The following is a 16,769-nucleotide window of genomic DNA, read 5'->3' as shown; positions in this document are numbered from 1 at the left end:
TGTGTCAGCGTGCCGTCCCGCAGCGGAGCGGGGCCATCTGCTCCGCCAGTCAGTTCCTTGCCTCCCGTTCTACAGCGTGTGGTAGAGATGCTGACAGCCACGAGAGAGAGATGATGGGAGAACGGTCGCGCGGCACTGCCCGAGCTTTCATGTCAGTCTCTTACCATATGGTGCTTGTGCTGTCACAAGGCTTTTAGCTGCGCTGTGCTCTGTCTGAGCAGTGGTTACGGAGCTGCTGAGCAATCCCCACCTCCCCCAGCTCCAACTCTGCTGTTGTTGCTTTCAATTCTAAGAAGCCATCACGTCCAAAAGCAGTTCTGTGCCCACATGCCTACATCTGCATGACCTACAGCAGCAGCCCTTTGTCTGCCTCTGTGTCCAGATGTATTTTGGCACGTGCAGCCGATTACACCGCTGTTGCAGGCTGGTGCACAGCGCAGTAAAAGAAAAAATGAGAATGCTACTTCTTTATATTTACAACCTGAAAAACAAAAAAGGGTGATTTCATTGATCGCAGTGAGGCACAGCACAGACAAGTCACCACGTGCTTCGTTTTGCCTGTGGCTGCATTTGGTCCCATTCATGTATCTCTGTGCCCATTATCAGGAGCTCTGAGACCATGGGTATTCAACTTTTATTGTAGTATTTGATTTAAATTTAACAGATGACAAGAGCTCTGAATGACAAAGAATAATGTTTTCAGACAGTGTTTATTCCTTAATTTACTTCGTAGTTCTTGAGAGACGTGATCTTGATCTTAGAAAATACACTAAGAAGGCAAGCAGTTCGTATCCTGTTCTTCATTAGAAGTCAATTCCAGAAGGGCTCGTCAGAGTTCAGGTGTTTCTGGAAAATTTGGCAAACTTCAGAGTTCAATACTTTATGATCCGTTTTAACATTCATTTTTCTGAAGTAAATTTTTAAGCTATCAATTAAAATTAATTCATTCAGCTGCCTTTTCTATGGAATGTCCAGATAGTTATTTCTTGCTGGTTATTAATCTTTAATTAAAACAACATAGGTGGAAATGCTTTCACACTGTCCTATTGTGCGTGGTCTCGTGTGCGTTGGTGTCCCGTCTGTTACTGCAGCTCAGATAGTGCAGTGCAATTGGTGCTGAACAGAAATGTGCCAACTGTGAGACTGCTTTAAAGACTCAGCAGCAGTTTGCACCTTACTTAATACTGTTATTGCCTTTGATTTCGTTAGACATGGGAATGAAAATGAAGTGGTGTAGGTGGTATTGGTGGAGTGGATGTGAAGAAAGTACGTCTTGCTTTGTGGATTAGAGATCTAATAAGGCTAGGATAATTGGGGGTGCAGGAATGAATGTATCTAACGTAGATTCACAAGTTGTTCGTATATACATGTCATGTTCACAGTCAGTTGCAGAAACGTATTATTTCTGCTTTGGAAAAAGTGTTTTTCCATTTCTTTTCCTTAATTTCTGGGCTCATAATGGTAATTTACCTGTGTATCCGCACTGGCTCATTTAAGGCTGCTTTAGTGACTGGCGTGGATGTGGAAATGTTTGAGTTAAGGAAGTAGAGCTGAGTTTTTAATCTGAGGGTAAACTTTCTTAAGCCTTCCTTCAAACTCTTCATTCAGGCATAATGCTACAGTCAGTCATGGGTTATATGTCTTTAAGTCTTGTAAGTGAACATCTTGGGGCTAGAAAGAACTTGTCAATGTGCATTTAATTTATTCCAGGCTTTAGGATATGTTTTGTGGCTGCTGAAAACTTTGAACGCTAAATATGATCAGTGTTGGCACATATTTTCAATACCAAATCCCACTGTTTGACTGCAGTTACATTCTCAGCACGCTTAATATTTGGATTAATATAGGAAAGCGTGTCTAAAGCACACTGTATTTCTACTGTTGATGTTCATAAGTACCAATCTACCTGTTTGCCATCAGTCGGTGACTCATGAGTAACAGTGGTCTTGTCCCAAGCACTTAGAAGGTGTTATAAAAACATACTGCCATCCTCATGTCATTGATGCGTTGGTTTTCTTCATCTCAAGCAGAAAAAAATTAAAAAGGAATCTCGCTTTCCTGCTTCCCTCCAGAAAGTAGCAACTGCTTTTTATCACTGGAGCTGAGAGGTGATGCTTTCCCTTGTTTCCTTGTTAGACATGAAATTGCAGTAAAATGTAACTGAAGGATTAATTGAAGGATCTTTGTGTCCTATGAGTTTGCTAATTTTTTTTTCCCTGCCCCATTATTATAGTTTCTCATAAGGGTTTTCCATTTCACCAGAAACAGTGGACTCAGAGCTGTTGGTACTCAACAGAACATCCACCTCAGGAAAAGATTGGCAGCTTTCGAGCACTTACTGGTTGTTATCCACAAGCTCTGCGGCCAGAGTACGTAATTCTGAAACTTCTTTTCTCATGGGAAAGGCATGTAAGACTTAGGCTTAATAACCAGGGAAGCAAGTCAGCTTTATTTGCATTTGGAATAGGTCAGCCCCTCTTCACTGGCTTTATGAACAGAACACATAGTTAATTTTTTCCCCCCGTAATCAAATTGCATGTTTGTGTATCCCTATTGTAGTACTTATGTGCTATGCCTGATAAAATCAGAGCTTTTCTGAGGTTGTGTAGTGGGGGGAAGGCACTCATCCAGCATTGCAAATCCTTTACTCCAGACAGATTCACAGGACTGCCCTTCTCTGCCCTGTGCTACATGTGTTGCTTTTGCACCAGGATACGGCTGAGGACTCAAGGCTGTATGGCCAAGGGCAAGTAAAATGAACAGAGTTTAGGTGGAATGAGTATCACTGGGGTTAAGGATGAATTGAATTTTATTCAACTACCAGATTGCATTGTGAGAAGTGTTGGCAACTCATCTGTTGTAACAGAAAAGCAGTAAAAGAACGTGAAGTAAGAGATTTCAGAAGGAAGTGCTGATAAAGTCAGTGCTCTTGAAAGTGGTCGGGGAAATGAGTGCAGGAGAGCAGAGTTAGTGTAGGCTATGCATGGTGAGGAGGTGAAAGCCAGGGCAAATGCATCACCACAGGCTCAAGATTGTGTGTCAGATCAGGAGATGAAAGCCAGAAGATGGATCACCAGCTTGAAAAAGATTGCAAATGCAATGGATAGAAGCTGTAAAAGGGTGATGATATTGGGAAATGGAGTCCATACACCTCTGTGAAAAAATCTCCAGTCAAGACAGGGATGTTCTTGTAGGTGTGCAGAGATCCTTTCTGCGGATGCTGTTGAGTTACCATCAGGTAGCAATGTAAATATATTACTCATAACAGATGGAATCACTGGCAGGCTGCACGGCCCCAGTAAGTTTTCCAGAGCAACAAGAAGTGGAAAATCAACTAATTACAGAAGTGTGCTAAAAAACCTGTAGTAGTTGGCACTGAGAAGTATGGAGCTTTAACTCAGGCTCAGGGTGAACCTCTGTAACCCATCGGTATGCAGGTCAGCTTCAGCAGTGTGGTGAAAAACTGCGTGGCTGTTAGCACACCAATATCCATCAGCTCAAGCAATTGATGTAGATGTAATCACTGTCTCTAATAGAAATGAAGTCAGGGTAATGGAACATTGTCACAGGATCAATGTCTCCTGTTTTGAAAATAAACCCCCTCAGCTTTGCCTTTGCATTTATGTACCAGCAGGCAACCATATCATTCAATTCAATTGACACAGTCTCTTAGAGCTCTGAATGATCTATTGTGGGAACATCAGGAACAACACATTGGAAAAAATGGAATGTTCTTGATCAGACTTGCAGGCCATGGGATTCATTGGGTTTTCCAGCAGCGAAAATGAGAATAAATCAGCTGAGAGCACAAACTTAGCGCAGTACGGAGGTCGTTAACTCCATTTTTAGCTTCAATTGTTCAGTTTTTCCATATTCCTGATCAAAAATGTTGGACCGTAGCACTTGTGCTTATTTTCGATGATGAGTAGTCACAAATAGAAGACATTTTTGGCTGTTGCCCCTCCCTTCCCTTAGTCTCAGCAGAAGCTCTTGATAAAGCTTATTTTGACTGATTCAAGAGCTCTTCTCATTCAGTTATTTTCTCTGAAATTTTTACACAGCTTGATCCAAGTGAGGATTAATGGGTGTGTTCCCACATTCATCCATAATTAATTTTTTGCTAGGGCTTTAATGCAGAGCAGGACATAAGCAGTCGTGTATTTGCACTCTTAGAACTGGGTGCATGGTTAAGAGTTATATTGCATTGGGTTTTAAACAACATAGCAGATAGTGCTTATTCCAGTTCTCATTTTTCTTGCCCTGGATTCCAGAAATCTGATGTTAGATCCAGAGGATGCCAGCAGGCTGTCAGTTCCATGGGATCATTAAAGCCATTTAATCATTTGACAAAGCCTCCTCAGGAGTGGGTCTATGCAGTTGATTGCAAGAGTCTATTTAAATCAGGTATTCCTGAAGAATTGTAACTTCATCTAAAGGGACGTGGCCTAAGAAGGAGCTGAACCTAAACAGCATTTATTCAATATCAAGTATAAGTAGCAGAACCATCCTAAGTCAGTGTAGGGAATTACAAAATATAGCTGCCACGAAGCACTGTAAGATGCTGTACAGCTGTGTGGGAAGCTGGGTGTGACTCCAGAGAGCAATGAAAGCTTTGGAGCCCAAGCATGGGAAGAGTGGCACTGAATACACCGTCACTGGTCTCTGCTTTCACAGCCAGGATCCCAGCCTCCTGGGTCACGTAGCATATGACTTTGGGGAGGAGATTCATAGTTCAGTAATTAAATACTACTTTGCTCTAGGCAAAACTAGCAAATAGGTTTCATCTGCAGCTTATTTTGTAATAGTGCTCAGGACTGTGCCTGGTGTTCTTGGGGACTGAGTGCTCAGATAAGTAGACAGTCACTGTTATTTTTAGCTAAGGTTTTGGGTGGTTTTTATTGGTTTTAGTTTTTTGTTTTTTTTCCTTTCAGGGTTGCAGTTCTTTTTCTTCCGAAAATTGCAGACTGGCTTTGTCATCTTGTATGCTTCATACTCTCAAATTGGCACAGAAAGACAGAGACTGCTGCCATAAATTAGGTCACTAAAGCTGAAGTACAGAATACAAATATTTATTGCCTGAGCTAAGGAAAACAATTCAGATGAGGAAAGGAAAATGTATTTATTTATTTTAGTATTTGGCAATGAAGCTGTATTCCTGAGATTATAAGTAAAAACAAAGCAGTGGAGTTGTAAGATAAGCCTGAGAAGCACCTCTTAAATTGCTGCAAGGAAAACTAGCAAGGCTTGACCTTATGGTAAATCACTATGAAGGTTCATGAGGTAGAATTACAGTTAATTTTTCATGCAGGTTCACATTTGGCATAGATTTAGCCTTAACAGCAAAAAAAAAAAAAACCCAAAGGAGATGGGTGCTTAAAGATAGCAGTGTAAAAATACAGGTAAAAATGCAGAAAACAAGATAGCTTTCATTTTAGAATATATTTTAAAAAAAAGAAAGAAAAGTGAATGTGTGTAATTTTAGAAATATTTACATTTAAATTAAAAAAAAGTTAGTGAGAATTCCCAATTGCAGATTTCTCTGATAGTCAGAGAATCTCATTAAGGACTGATTTGTGCTGTGCCCAGCAGTGGGCCCTTTTCTCAAAGGAAGGTTTGAAGGAATGACTGGGATTCCTTAAAGCAATTGAGTTAAAACAATTAAGATGACAGTTTTTTCCCTTCTTTTAAAGTATGAGAAAACATTCATTTTGATTGAAATTAAATTGATTTGATCAGTTGATACACAGAAGGGCATACAACATTGGCTGCGTACTGTAGATTTGAAAGACAGGATTCGCCAGTTTGTTCACACAAGTTGTCCATTACAATCAGTCTCTAAACAGTTCTATCTATAGAACTCCTTGGAACACTTGTTGCTGAGTCTGGAACCATTGTGGACCAGCCACGTCCTGGGGAAGAGCCTTGAAAAACACTAGGAGTAAAACAGCGACCACCAGGAGAGGTGTTCCATGGGGCACCAGACCAAAACTTGGGTTCTGCGGGCTGCTCACAGCATGAGCTGTGTGTGCGCTGACCAAAGAGTTGCCAGGTTTCATGGAAGAGGAAGGAATGACAAGGACTTGTGGCGGTGTTGTTGATGGAGGAGATGCTACTGTTTTTGTGGCCAGGTTTCTGTTTTCCGTACAAAAATGGAGTGGGTTGTTCACATCTGAACAACGCATCTGAACATTGAACGCTTCTCAGAGCTGCCGAGAGCATTAGCTGTTCCCTTTAACGTATCGTATTGGTATCAAACTAATGATTGCTATGTTTGGGGAATTGCTGTTTGCAGCAGCTTGCCAGGAGGTTCTGTTATCTTACCTAAGGAGGATGTGTTTGAGCCCACCTCACATGGCAGGATTTTTTCTTAAGCTGTTGTTGGATGAAGGAGTAAATCTGAACTGTGGTAAATCCACTATATATTATAAAACAGTAATGAAGAGGCACAGAGTGCTAATCTGGTGTATAAACTTTCTCTGCCAGTTCAAGGTTTGTTTTGTTTTTTTGTTTTTTTTTTTTAAAGCACAGAAAAGCTATTAGGCAAGGAGCCATATCAAGCAGCATCTGTTCTCTAGCATTTGGCATGAACCTGGAATAAAAGTACAAAGCTAGCATAAACATGTATGGTAGAATAATAATTTGTCAGAACGCAATCAGATTGGTACTGCTGGGTACCCATCAGTCTGTAGATCCAGTTTTCACGACGGCGGAACTTGATCTCTCTAGAATGAATTCTCCTTGCAAGTGCCACACAAAGTATGAGAGGAGGTAGATGGTCCTTGAGGGCAGGAGATGCCACACTAACTGCTGCACGCTGGTGTTTCGGAGTCACGGTTGTCCTGTTGCAATATACAGGCACGTTTTTGCTGAGCGGAAGCTGAGATGGAGTTGGTGTGCGGGCTCTGAGATGAGAAACCTAATTTCCTTTGAAAGAGTAGTTTCTGAATGACTTTGACTCCAGCCAGCGATTCACTGCTCGGTTGAGTCAGAAGAATTTGTCAAAAGCACAGGAGTGCATCTTTTGAGGTTCTTACTGGTGTGTGACACACTGGGCTTTTGCCTAGATCTTGAGGCCACCGTAAGTATAGGCAGTTGGCTTTTATTTTGTGACTGGTGTGTTACATGCCTGCTAAATGAATAACGTCCTGGGATAGATACTTTGGTACTATATTGATTGGAATTTAACTAGTGCTGTGCATCCTGCCAGCGTCGGTGGCCCAGTGGTTTGGGATGCTATGGGGGAAGCGCACAGTTCTCTACTGTTGCCACGCTGGCATTGCTGAGCATGACTGGGACGTGTGCAGGTTAAAACAGAGCCTGAGCAGCATGCTGAGGTGGATGTAGGGCCAGCAGGAGCTGCCACGGGGCTGGAGGGCGTCGTGTCTGCGGCTGAGACCCCTCTGCAGGGGGTGTGGGTGAGGCCTTGGGCCTTGCTGCTGTGCTTTCCCCAGAGCTGCTGCGGAAAAGCTCAGTCCTTGGGGTGTGGGGTGGAGCTCAGGCTGGCTCCCGCAGGTGCCCTGCTTGGCGCTGGCTGGAAAGAATGATGGAATCCCTTTGTATCTGTATTGCTGCTGCATTTTCCCTTTGGGGGTGGCAGGGAGAGTCGTTGGTTCTGTGTGTTCCTTAGTCAGCTCCTCGCTTCCCTGGGGTGTACAGTGGGTGAGCCACGTCCTGCTCAGGAGGGAGCACCACAAAAGCCTCTCAGATTGAGACTAGCACTGAAAAACCGGGCAAAGCAATATCTTGATTTTTTTTTCTTTTTTCTTTCTTTTTTTTTTTTTAAGGAAACTTTAGCAGCCTTTTCGGTTTCATGCCCTCACCAGGAAGGCTGTGTATTTATTTAACACATTTCTGCATTTTTGGAGTTGTTACCGTTGCAAAGCCAGTGCTGCACTGCCACCTCTTGGCAGCCGGGCAGGAACGTGCATTGCCAGCAGTGGCAGCGCCTGTCCTTACCTTGCCACAGCTTGCTTAGAAACACTTCGAGCCAGCCTTGAAAAATTACACTCATTTGACTCGGGCAGGGTGAGTAGCACTTCTGACAGCCAAGCAAAACGTTAGCTTTTTTCTTTGGTTATCCAGCTGTGTAACGTGTGGCAGGTAAATGTGTGACATTTCAGCAGTTCTGCTTTCAGTGGGGAGTCTGTTTTGTATTAATAATACAGATCTTCTCTGTGTAGCAAATAGTGCTTATATCCAATCCTTGCGTTTTGATCCATCCTTTTGGATGATGCAGTGAGATGTTAAAAATCAGTAGCAGACTCATGAAACAAACACTGCCATTTGTGTGTATAATGTGAAAAGGTATCATCTTTACAAGACTTTTCAAATCGAATTACTGTGTTTTTCTGAAGGATATCGTGCCTTTTCTGTGGAACTTTCCTACAATGAGCAGAGTTTGAAGATGATTTGCTCCAGGTTTGACCACAAATACAGCTGATTAAATCAGTGTTTAGTGCTGCGTGCGTTGTAATCGGTTGTCAATGCATGAAATGCCTGGAAATGGTATTCATTTCACACACTTAATGAACGATCCCTCAAAGTATATTGTAATTTGTTGGGTGTACGTCATGCATCCAGCGGCTGTGGATGGGCAGTGCAAGGATAGTGTTGATGTACCTTTGGAGGTTGAGCTGTGTTCACAAGAGGCTGTACTGGAATCATTATTTTTTCCTTAAATAGAGATGAGGAGGTTTTATGTAACTCTGCATTTTTATTTATTTTCTTAAGAAACAAAAAGCAGTTTCTTCCATTCTCCACTGTGACCCGTTTAAGTGCAGGAACGCCCAAATCCTGGATTTCCTTGGCCATGGTTGGCATCATTCAGAGCTCCCTGCTCCCATGCACAACAGCCCTAACTCTCCCACTTGGATCCCATCAACCCTTGTGCTGTCTGGGTTCATCATGTAGCCCCCTGTTTCTGGGAAGTTCAGTTGGGTCTCTTCACTCTGTTCTGCTGCTAATACTATGGGGCTTGTTGAAAAGTCATATTTGTGAAAGCTTTTTGCACTGCCATATTTGTTTGTGTTTGACTGATGAAGTTAGATGGGCAGAGAGGTTTTGTCCTGTCCTTTTTAGGAAATCTTGCTAGGAAAAAAGAAGTGCCCAGAAAGAATATGTGAAACCTTTTGCTACTTGGCAGACTTGTAATGCAAATCATAATCTTTTACTTGCTGCTTACTGCTGCGTTCATAGCTTTCCCACCTGGAGAGCAGTGATGAATCACCTGCCCATGTAGCTGGAAGTAGTTTATTTCTTGTTCGGAACCACACAAGAAAACCTGCACTCTAGTCCTTCTATTTACTGTTTTTTTTAATGCCAGATCCAGGTCAGACCTTACCCTATGTCAGTAGGGATACCCTCTCTGATGAGTTCCATGTAAATAATGGTGGCATCTGGAGAAAGCACTGCTAAGGTCTACTCTTACTAGGAGCTGGAGGTGGACATCATTTCTTATTCTGGAAGCTCGTGTTTCTTCTTGTTTGTGTGATGTTGTGGAAAACATCAGGACTTTCATTTTTGAACATTCAGAAGTCATGGGAATGTTCTTAAAAGTGAGGCTTAAGGAGGAAGAAATACTGTATTCTGTCTCGACTTCATGTCTTAAATCCTGTTCTTGCTTTATATTCAAATACCTAATCCAAAGTACATATATTTTGATGCATTATTTGCCTTGCTAAATATTCACCTTTAATAAAGTCCTGAGGAAAAAGTGTTGCATATATACATACGTATGTATGTATTCATATCCGTAAATATTTTTAATTGCTGATGAAAGGCGCACAGAACTGTTATTGACATGCTCTGTTTAAACTTCATCTCTAATTTTAAGGATTACTCTCATAGAGCATAAGTATGTGGGTGAGATGCTTTCTGATTTTTGGTGGAAATACTTGGGTTTGGTTTGAACATACACAGTGCTGTAGGACATATTATACCTCTAAGTAGAGCAGAAATACTTGGACATTGAAGTAGATCATAAAGTAGAAGTGAGATATAGTCTGGATGCCAAAGTCATTGTTATCCAGATGTTGAGAAAATGTGTTTTCATAGCAGTAATGTTGATTAGGTGAAACTCACTTGATTGTTGAATACCTCCCCAGTCCATTTCAATTTTATATCATTTGCGAGCGTGGCCCTTCAGTATTTAATTTACTGACCTTAACGTTGCTAAGAGAGAAATGACATTTTAATGACTGCGGTGGACTTACATTATCAAAATCATTGACTGTGCTGCCAGGGAGCTACTTCATTTCTAGATGTACAGCATTTGTTAAGAAATATGTTACAATTCCTAAAAAATGTTTAATTAACCTACTTTTCTTATTTTTAGGGTTGTGTCCTTTGTTGTGACCTCATGGTTTAACTGGGAATAAAGATGAGTATAAGCAGTGATGAGGTTAACTTCCTGGTTTATAGATACTTACAAGAGTCAGGTGAGTTTTTTCAATTACGGTTGTTTTAACAATGTTTAATTTATTTAGTTTTCATCTGCAAATGACTTCAGCAAATGCAAACTCAGTTAATTATTTTGCCAGTAGGCATGTGCTTCTGTCTGAACTGTTTCATGGTGTTTCTTCTCAACAAGAGGATGAATTCCTGCCAAGTTACCTTCTGTAACTTAATCAGATTTAGTCATTTGGAGATTTCAGATGGCAGTCAACCAAGAACTCACTTGATTACTAGAAACGCATTTTCCTGGAGATCCTTCTCAGCTACAGGATCACAGCAATACTTTGCACTGTATTCTTTGGGGCTACTTGAATAGGAGAGGGGGGAAGGAAGGATGACATCCACAAACACAGTTATTTTCTGCTCTGTCTTGAAGTACTCATGCTGGTGCTCCTGTGAGCTGATGTTGCATGACCACGTTCCTTGCCTGAATGTGGCTGTGGGAAAGGAAGATGTTGCTGTATTTCAAATGGAAAAAATGGCTTCATCCTTCTGTGCACGGCTCAGCCAAGGTCTCCTGCTTCTCAGGAGTAATAGCTAAACATGGGTGAATGTTGTCAAACACACCAAGAAATTTTTTTTTTTTTTTTGCTGTGCTTATCCAGACTGCATGTGTACAATACGAGTAGGAATTTTGTAGCCATCCCTTAGCATGCTTTTAAAAGCTTCTGAAAGAGAAGCAGTTTGGGTTGCAGGTTGGAATTTCTAGATGTGACCATATGGCTACAGGGCTTTTTGTGGTGGAGGTTGCTCTTGAAACTAGGAGCAGAAACAACATTAGCTTTTACTCACAGCTACGATATTGATTGCTTAAAGCAGTCCACATTTAGACCACACAGATTTAGCTGGAAATCAGGGCATGCCCCAGTGTATGAACCAATGATGATTATCAGCTGGCAGGGCAGTATGTGGTCTTAACAGCGCATAAAAGAAGTCTGCCCTTGGCCTTATGGTGACAGTGGAAGGAATCAACATCACTGTGTATGTTACCTTGCTGTTCCAACACTTACTGGTTATTATTTTTCTCTACTGTTTGCTGATGGAAGGGCTTCAGGCTTCTTGAAAACTTGTCTCATGGTTATGCATCATCAAGTCAGATAGGTGATAAAATTAAATTCAGTGAAGACAGACTCCTTTAGCTGAGTTTTTCCTAGGTAACTGTTGAGATTGCTTAGGTTTATGTGAAGAAAAGGGTGCAAGAACGTTAAGAATAGTAGGAAGAAGTCAAAACTGGCTGGATGGAATTCTTTGGTCCAGTTTTACACATCTAGTTTAATGGGCTTTGTTGTCAGCTTCTCAGATTCCTTGTATTTTATCAAATCTTGTCTTGGCACGTTACCGCTGGCCGTGACCTGGTGATGAGAGCGGCTCAACGTCTTACAAAAGCGGTGTAGAATAAATAATTGGCTTTGGAAAATAATGTCAGAGATAATTTCAAGGGTTAGAGGTATTTCTCTCTTCTTATAGTTCCATCCAGGTGTCAGTAACCAGTTAAGTCCTTCTTGTAGGTGTGTACATATAGGGTTTGTTGTTTATTTGTTTGTTTTTTGCTTTAGTCGAGTACTTAAAACCTGCAGCTGTGTGTTGGTTTTTTTTTTTCTATTCAAGAGACTTTGTGTCTTTAATGTGTACAGCTTTCCTGCAGAGCTGGTGGAGACTGATGCAACATCTGTCCACTGCACATCAACTTCTCAAACTGAGACAAGGAAGCACCAGAAACAGTGATGGATGGCAGAGCTTTTCAGTCTCTGCTTGTCAGAAGATAGAAGAAACTCTTTGTTTCACCTGAGTTTACAGAAAGCCATTACACATTCTCATTCCAGTTGCAGAGAGCTTTAGTCACAGAAGCCAAATTTTAAAATTGCTGTATCTTCATTTGGAAGTTTGCAGGCAGCTTAGTTATCTGTCAGCAAAACACAAAAGGAGTAGCTTCAGAAAAAGTGTCAGTGATTGCTGAAGCAAATTCTTTTGTCTAGGTTAAGTTCACTTTTCAGGATTAATAAGTAACAAACAGCTACCAGTACTGCATCACAGTGTGCCTGTCACTTCTTAATCAGTGCCCATACAGGCACAGTTGTGACAGCACCATACCATGCAGTTAATTTTATGTACAGGTTCATTTTATTTTCATGGATAGCAAATCAGTGAGAAAAACTAACATAGCAATCTGTTTAAATACCATTGCCCATTCTATATTTTATCTTTTTACATATTCTCATGCACAAGTATTTTGCCAGTAATAAAATCAATTGCTGTGCTTTTTATAAACTTAGTTTTTGTCCTTCTATACTTTTGAAATTAGAAACAAAAGGGAAACAGAAGCGTTGTGTTTTTCATATTTTAAAATGTGCTCTAAGTTTCTTTAACTTTGTATTGTATTATTATTATTGATTTGTATACAGATCTTGCATACTTTGGCAAATATCATTATCTGTAAATAAATTTTCATGGTTTTGCCTTTATTTAGGGTTTTCCCATTCAGCATTTACCTTTGGTATAGAGAGCCATATCAGCCAGTCCAATATAAATGGTGCTCTGGTGCCACCAGCTGCTTTGATTTCCATCATTCAGAAAGGTCTGCAGTATGTAGAGGCGGAAGTCAGTATTAATGAGGTAAGTAAGAATTCCCTACAGGAGCATTATGTCCTTGCTTGCAGTAAGTTTGAATGCTCAGTGTTTTTTCTTTAACTTTTTTGTATCCTATTTATTTACTTTTACTTCAGATTCCTCACTGCTGGTGTTCACCACGACTCCAGTGGTGGAACCAGAATGGAGTGACATAACTGGGTAGGGGTTCTGCCCCGTGCAGCCACACAACACCAGGCATGGTGTTCTGGCTCACAGCTTAAAGGTCCGTTGTCTGTAGAGTTTTTACCCTAATATAATGTTGCAGTAAATCCAGAAAAGTGCAGTGAAGTAATTATAGAGACACTAACCTTTTGGTTGTTTTTGTAGACTTGCTCTAGTGAGGTAAGAGAGCAACTCTGCAACTCTCATTTGGGTGACGTGTTGCTGTAATGGTGTAATGAAAGCCAAAGGGAAAATTTCCAAATAGAGAAATGGTTTCAGTTTGTGGCAGGAAGGATGGAGGTATATGTCAGTTTGCTTCTTGCCTCTGCTGTCAAATTAATCCTGATCAGGATCCACTGAATTTCATGTTCAAATGGTTATTCCAGCAGTATGGAAAGCTGTGCATCTTCCTGCCTGATACTGCAGATAATCACTCTTGATTTCCATTCTCCCTTATGCCTGAGAGGTTAGCAGCCTTTGTGTGTGTCAGCTGTATTGGATAAGGAACAGTTTTTCACTAATTCTGCTATCTTTCCAGTCTTCTTTTTATGTATTTTCATAGTGCCAGCGAGGCAAATCTCTTGCCTTAGGAGGCCTCAGAAAAATAAACCAAGTGATTGGAATAGAAGGAGACCCTATATTTATCACAAGGAATCCTTCTAAGTCCTAAAAATAGGTCCTTACAAAGCCCCAGCATATGTATAAGAGTATTTTTAACTAGGTCGTGTCCATTTCAGGATAAAATTCTTCTTTGTTGTTTGAAAGTATGCCAGCACTGTTTAAAAAAAAAAAAAAAAAAAAAAAGGAAAAAAAAAAAAGAAAAAGGAAAAAAAAAAGGAGGAAAACTGGTGAACTCTGGATAATGTGTTTATGGAAAGTATTAGTCAAATAAGATAGAATAACTTCACCAGCCAGTGACCTGACTTGCAATGTTTGCAGCTTTTCAAACAAACCATTAGATTTCATTGCAGCCACTCGTGTTTGAAATGGTATTTATAGATAGCTTACAGATATTTTTTGCTTCAGCAGACAACTTAGCAAACTTGGAGCATGTAACTTGTAATTCCAGAACCTCTGCCAGAGAGGCCTGCAGTGGCTTTTTTGCATACTTAGGGTGGCCACTTCACTTCAGAGTAAAATTCGAATTCTGACCACAAAAATGCTGAGAAATTAGTTCTTGCACCATTTGTAAACTGTTGCCTTTTTATTGTATTAAATTAGAACTTTTACTTGTGTTTTTCTTAGAGTTTTTGCCAATGTTGCTAATCCGTATTTGGTGTTGTTTTTTTTTTTCTCTTTCCCTTGTTGTAATTAGGATGGTACCTTGTTTGATGGTAGGCCGATAGAGTCTCTCTCACTGATAGATGCAGTGATGCCTGATGTGGTACAGACAAGACAGCAGGCCTACAGAGATAAACTTGCACAACAGCAGGCAGCAGCTGCTGCAGCTGCAGCTGCAACAAACCAACAGGGATCAGCAAAAAATGGTGAAAATACCGCAAACGGGGAAGAGAATGGAGCACATACTATAGCAAGTAAGTGGAGACAGAAGTGAACTTAAGCTGAGTTATGCCATTTCCTTGTCATTTAACATGTTCATAGGCCTTAATTTTAGCTAGCAGAGAATGAATTAAATGTGTAAAGATGTTAGTAACCCTTCATCTTGCAGACAGTGCTTGCTTTTAATAGTGCCTCACATTTGACTGTCCATGCTTTAACATTAGGAGTTGCAGGAGATGTGAATTTGGGAATTCATTCAATCTGAAAATACCTTTGACAGAGTTTCACTTTCAGTACTGCTCCTTTCCTATTAGTTGAAAATTTTTCACGAAGCCTTGAGTAAAAAGCAGGCAGTTCTTTAAACATTACACCTCCTCAACCTTGAGCCCTGTACAAGGAGCAGGGAGAGGATTCTGCTTGCCCTTAGCTGGTTAAAACAGAGTACTGCTTGCAATGCTTCAGCAAGCACTGCTTCTGGCAGGTGCTGCTAACCCAGGGGGTCAGGATCTGGGGCTCATTCTGTGCTGGACTGATTCCTTGCCATGCTGAGATAGCAGTTGCCAAGACAAATCCCATGTCCTTTGTCTCCTTTACCAGTGTCAGTTTTCACGATTCATTGTGCTGGATTGTTTGATGCAAGTGCTTGCCAGTTCTGTTTGTGCATTGGTTTATTAAGCTTCACAGTTTTAGTTGTGCTTGGGGAAACAAGTGAGTTTTATTTGTCATCGCTGTTCAAAGGAGCATAGCTTACAGCTGGGCTGCTACACACAAGTTCAGGTAGGGCATTACAGTGAGAGGTCAGAAATGAGCTTTGTTAGAGTCTGCTTTTGCTGTAGCAGCTCCTAAGGAAAAGGCCTTTTTGAGTGTGTATTTGTATCAGGCCAGGTATGAGCTTTGCGTTTTACAACTGGATTTTACTGTTTTATTCATTATTACGTATGATAAATAAACTTGGAAATATAATCTTTGACTTAAATAAGCTCTCCACTTTGATACTTTCATTTACAAATCTCATAAGAGCATTTGTTCGTTAACTGTGAACTGGAATGAGTGCATTTACAGATCTCAGCTACTGTAAATGTGGAATACCAGCAACCCCTGCTGGCTGCACACCGAACTATCGGTTCTTTAATGGAAGTGATTTGTATGGTATGCCAATTGAGAAATACCCATGTCCTAATAGCTTTTTCTGTTTTCTCACACGTGCATACAGTCACAGAAACCCTTAATGTTAAATTAAGCAATAAATGTAAAATAGTTTGTTTAATCACAGTGAATAAATACAGAGCAGGTGAACTGCTTAGCGTTTCTTGTATTCCGCATTCGTCCTCGATGTGAATTTATTTTAATAATAGAAAATGATTGATGGTAGCTGGCAAGAAAACTGTTTTGTCAGTTGAATTACCCCCAGTGCGATTTGCAGAACAAAATGAGCTCAGCATCACTTCCGCACAAAGAGCTGCCTATTGCCACAATTTCACAGTAATTGCCAATGCAGTTTAAGAAGCTGCGTTATCAGTTTACCGTATCACCAAATGTTATTATATTAATCAAAGCCATTTTGGAAGCGAAGTGTCTGAAGTGTAGATTTAAAACCTGTTTGAGCTCAATTCTGAAAAGATTTTTTGAAAACCAACCTGTCATAAACATATTTTTAAAGCACAAGATAGACTTGCAGCTTATCGTGTCAAGCAATATATTGTATGAAAAACCGTGAGTACTGTTAAAATCAGTGTTTATTTTTCAGCATGAAAAATGAAACCAAAAATTATTTTGTTGAGTTTCAGAATAAAGTCTTCTTGGATCCTGAGGTTTGCAAGTACAATTTCTTCCTTTTTTTTTTTTTTTTTTTTTTTTTTAAATCCCTATCTTTCATAGTACTTCAAAAATTGGTGCCTGAAAAATAAAGAAACATAACAGCTTTGTCAGATTTTGGTCGGTGTACACTGTGAGTTAATTGTGCTCATTCCAAAAGAATCTTAATTACAGAGCAGTTAAAACATATAAGTCCAAAATCTTAAAGTTTT

The 16,769-nt window shown here is 40.4% G+C and overlaps 1 protein-coding gene across 16 annotated transcripts in view; it reads left to right on the top strand.

Annotated features, from left to right (window-relative positions):
• The window catches only part of TBL1XR1 (TBL1X/Y related 1), a 116,646-nt gene that overhangs the window by 86,272 nt on the left and 13,605 nt on the right, over window positions 1-16,769 (top strand). For 12 of the 16 annotated variants that reach the window (XM_090147734.1, XM_090147738.1, XM_090147733.1 and 9 more), the window contains 3 exons: window positions 10,334-10,436; window positions 12,920-13,065; window positions 14,558-14,777. In XM_090147734.1, coding sequence (XP_090003860.1) covers window positions 10,379-10,436; window positions 12,920-13,065; window positions 14,558-14,777 — 424 coding nt within the window. In that variant the 5' untranslated portion in view covers window positions 10,334-10,378. Of the gene's footprint in view, window positions 1-2,262; window positions 2,370-7,789; window positions 8,026-10,333; window positions 10,437-12,919; window positions 13,066-14,557; window positions 14,778-16,769 lie in introns of those variants that run through there. The other 4 variants (XM_031614652.2, XM_090147731.1, XM_090147740.1 and 1 more) reach the window with 2 other exon arrangements.

The sequence above is a fragment of the Phasianus colchicus genome, chromosome 10 (assembly GCF_987193195.1).
Source record: "Phasianus colchicus chromosome 10, bPhaCol1.hap1.1, whole genome shotgun sequence".
NCBI lineage: Eukaryota > Metazoa > Chordata > Aves > Galliformes > Phasianidae > Phasianus > Phasianus colchicus.
This window is presented reverse-complemented; position numbering and strand designations above follow the sequence as displayed.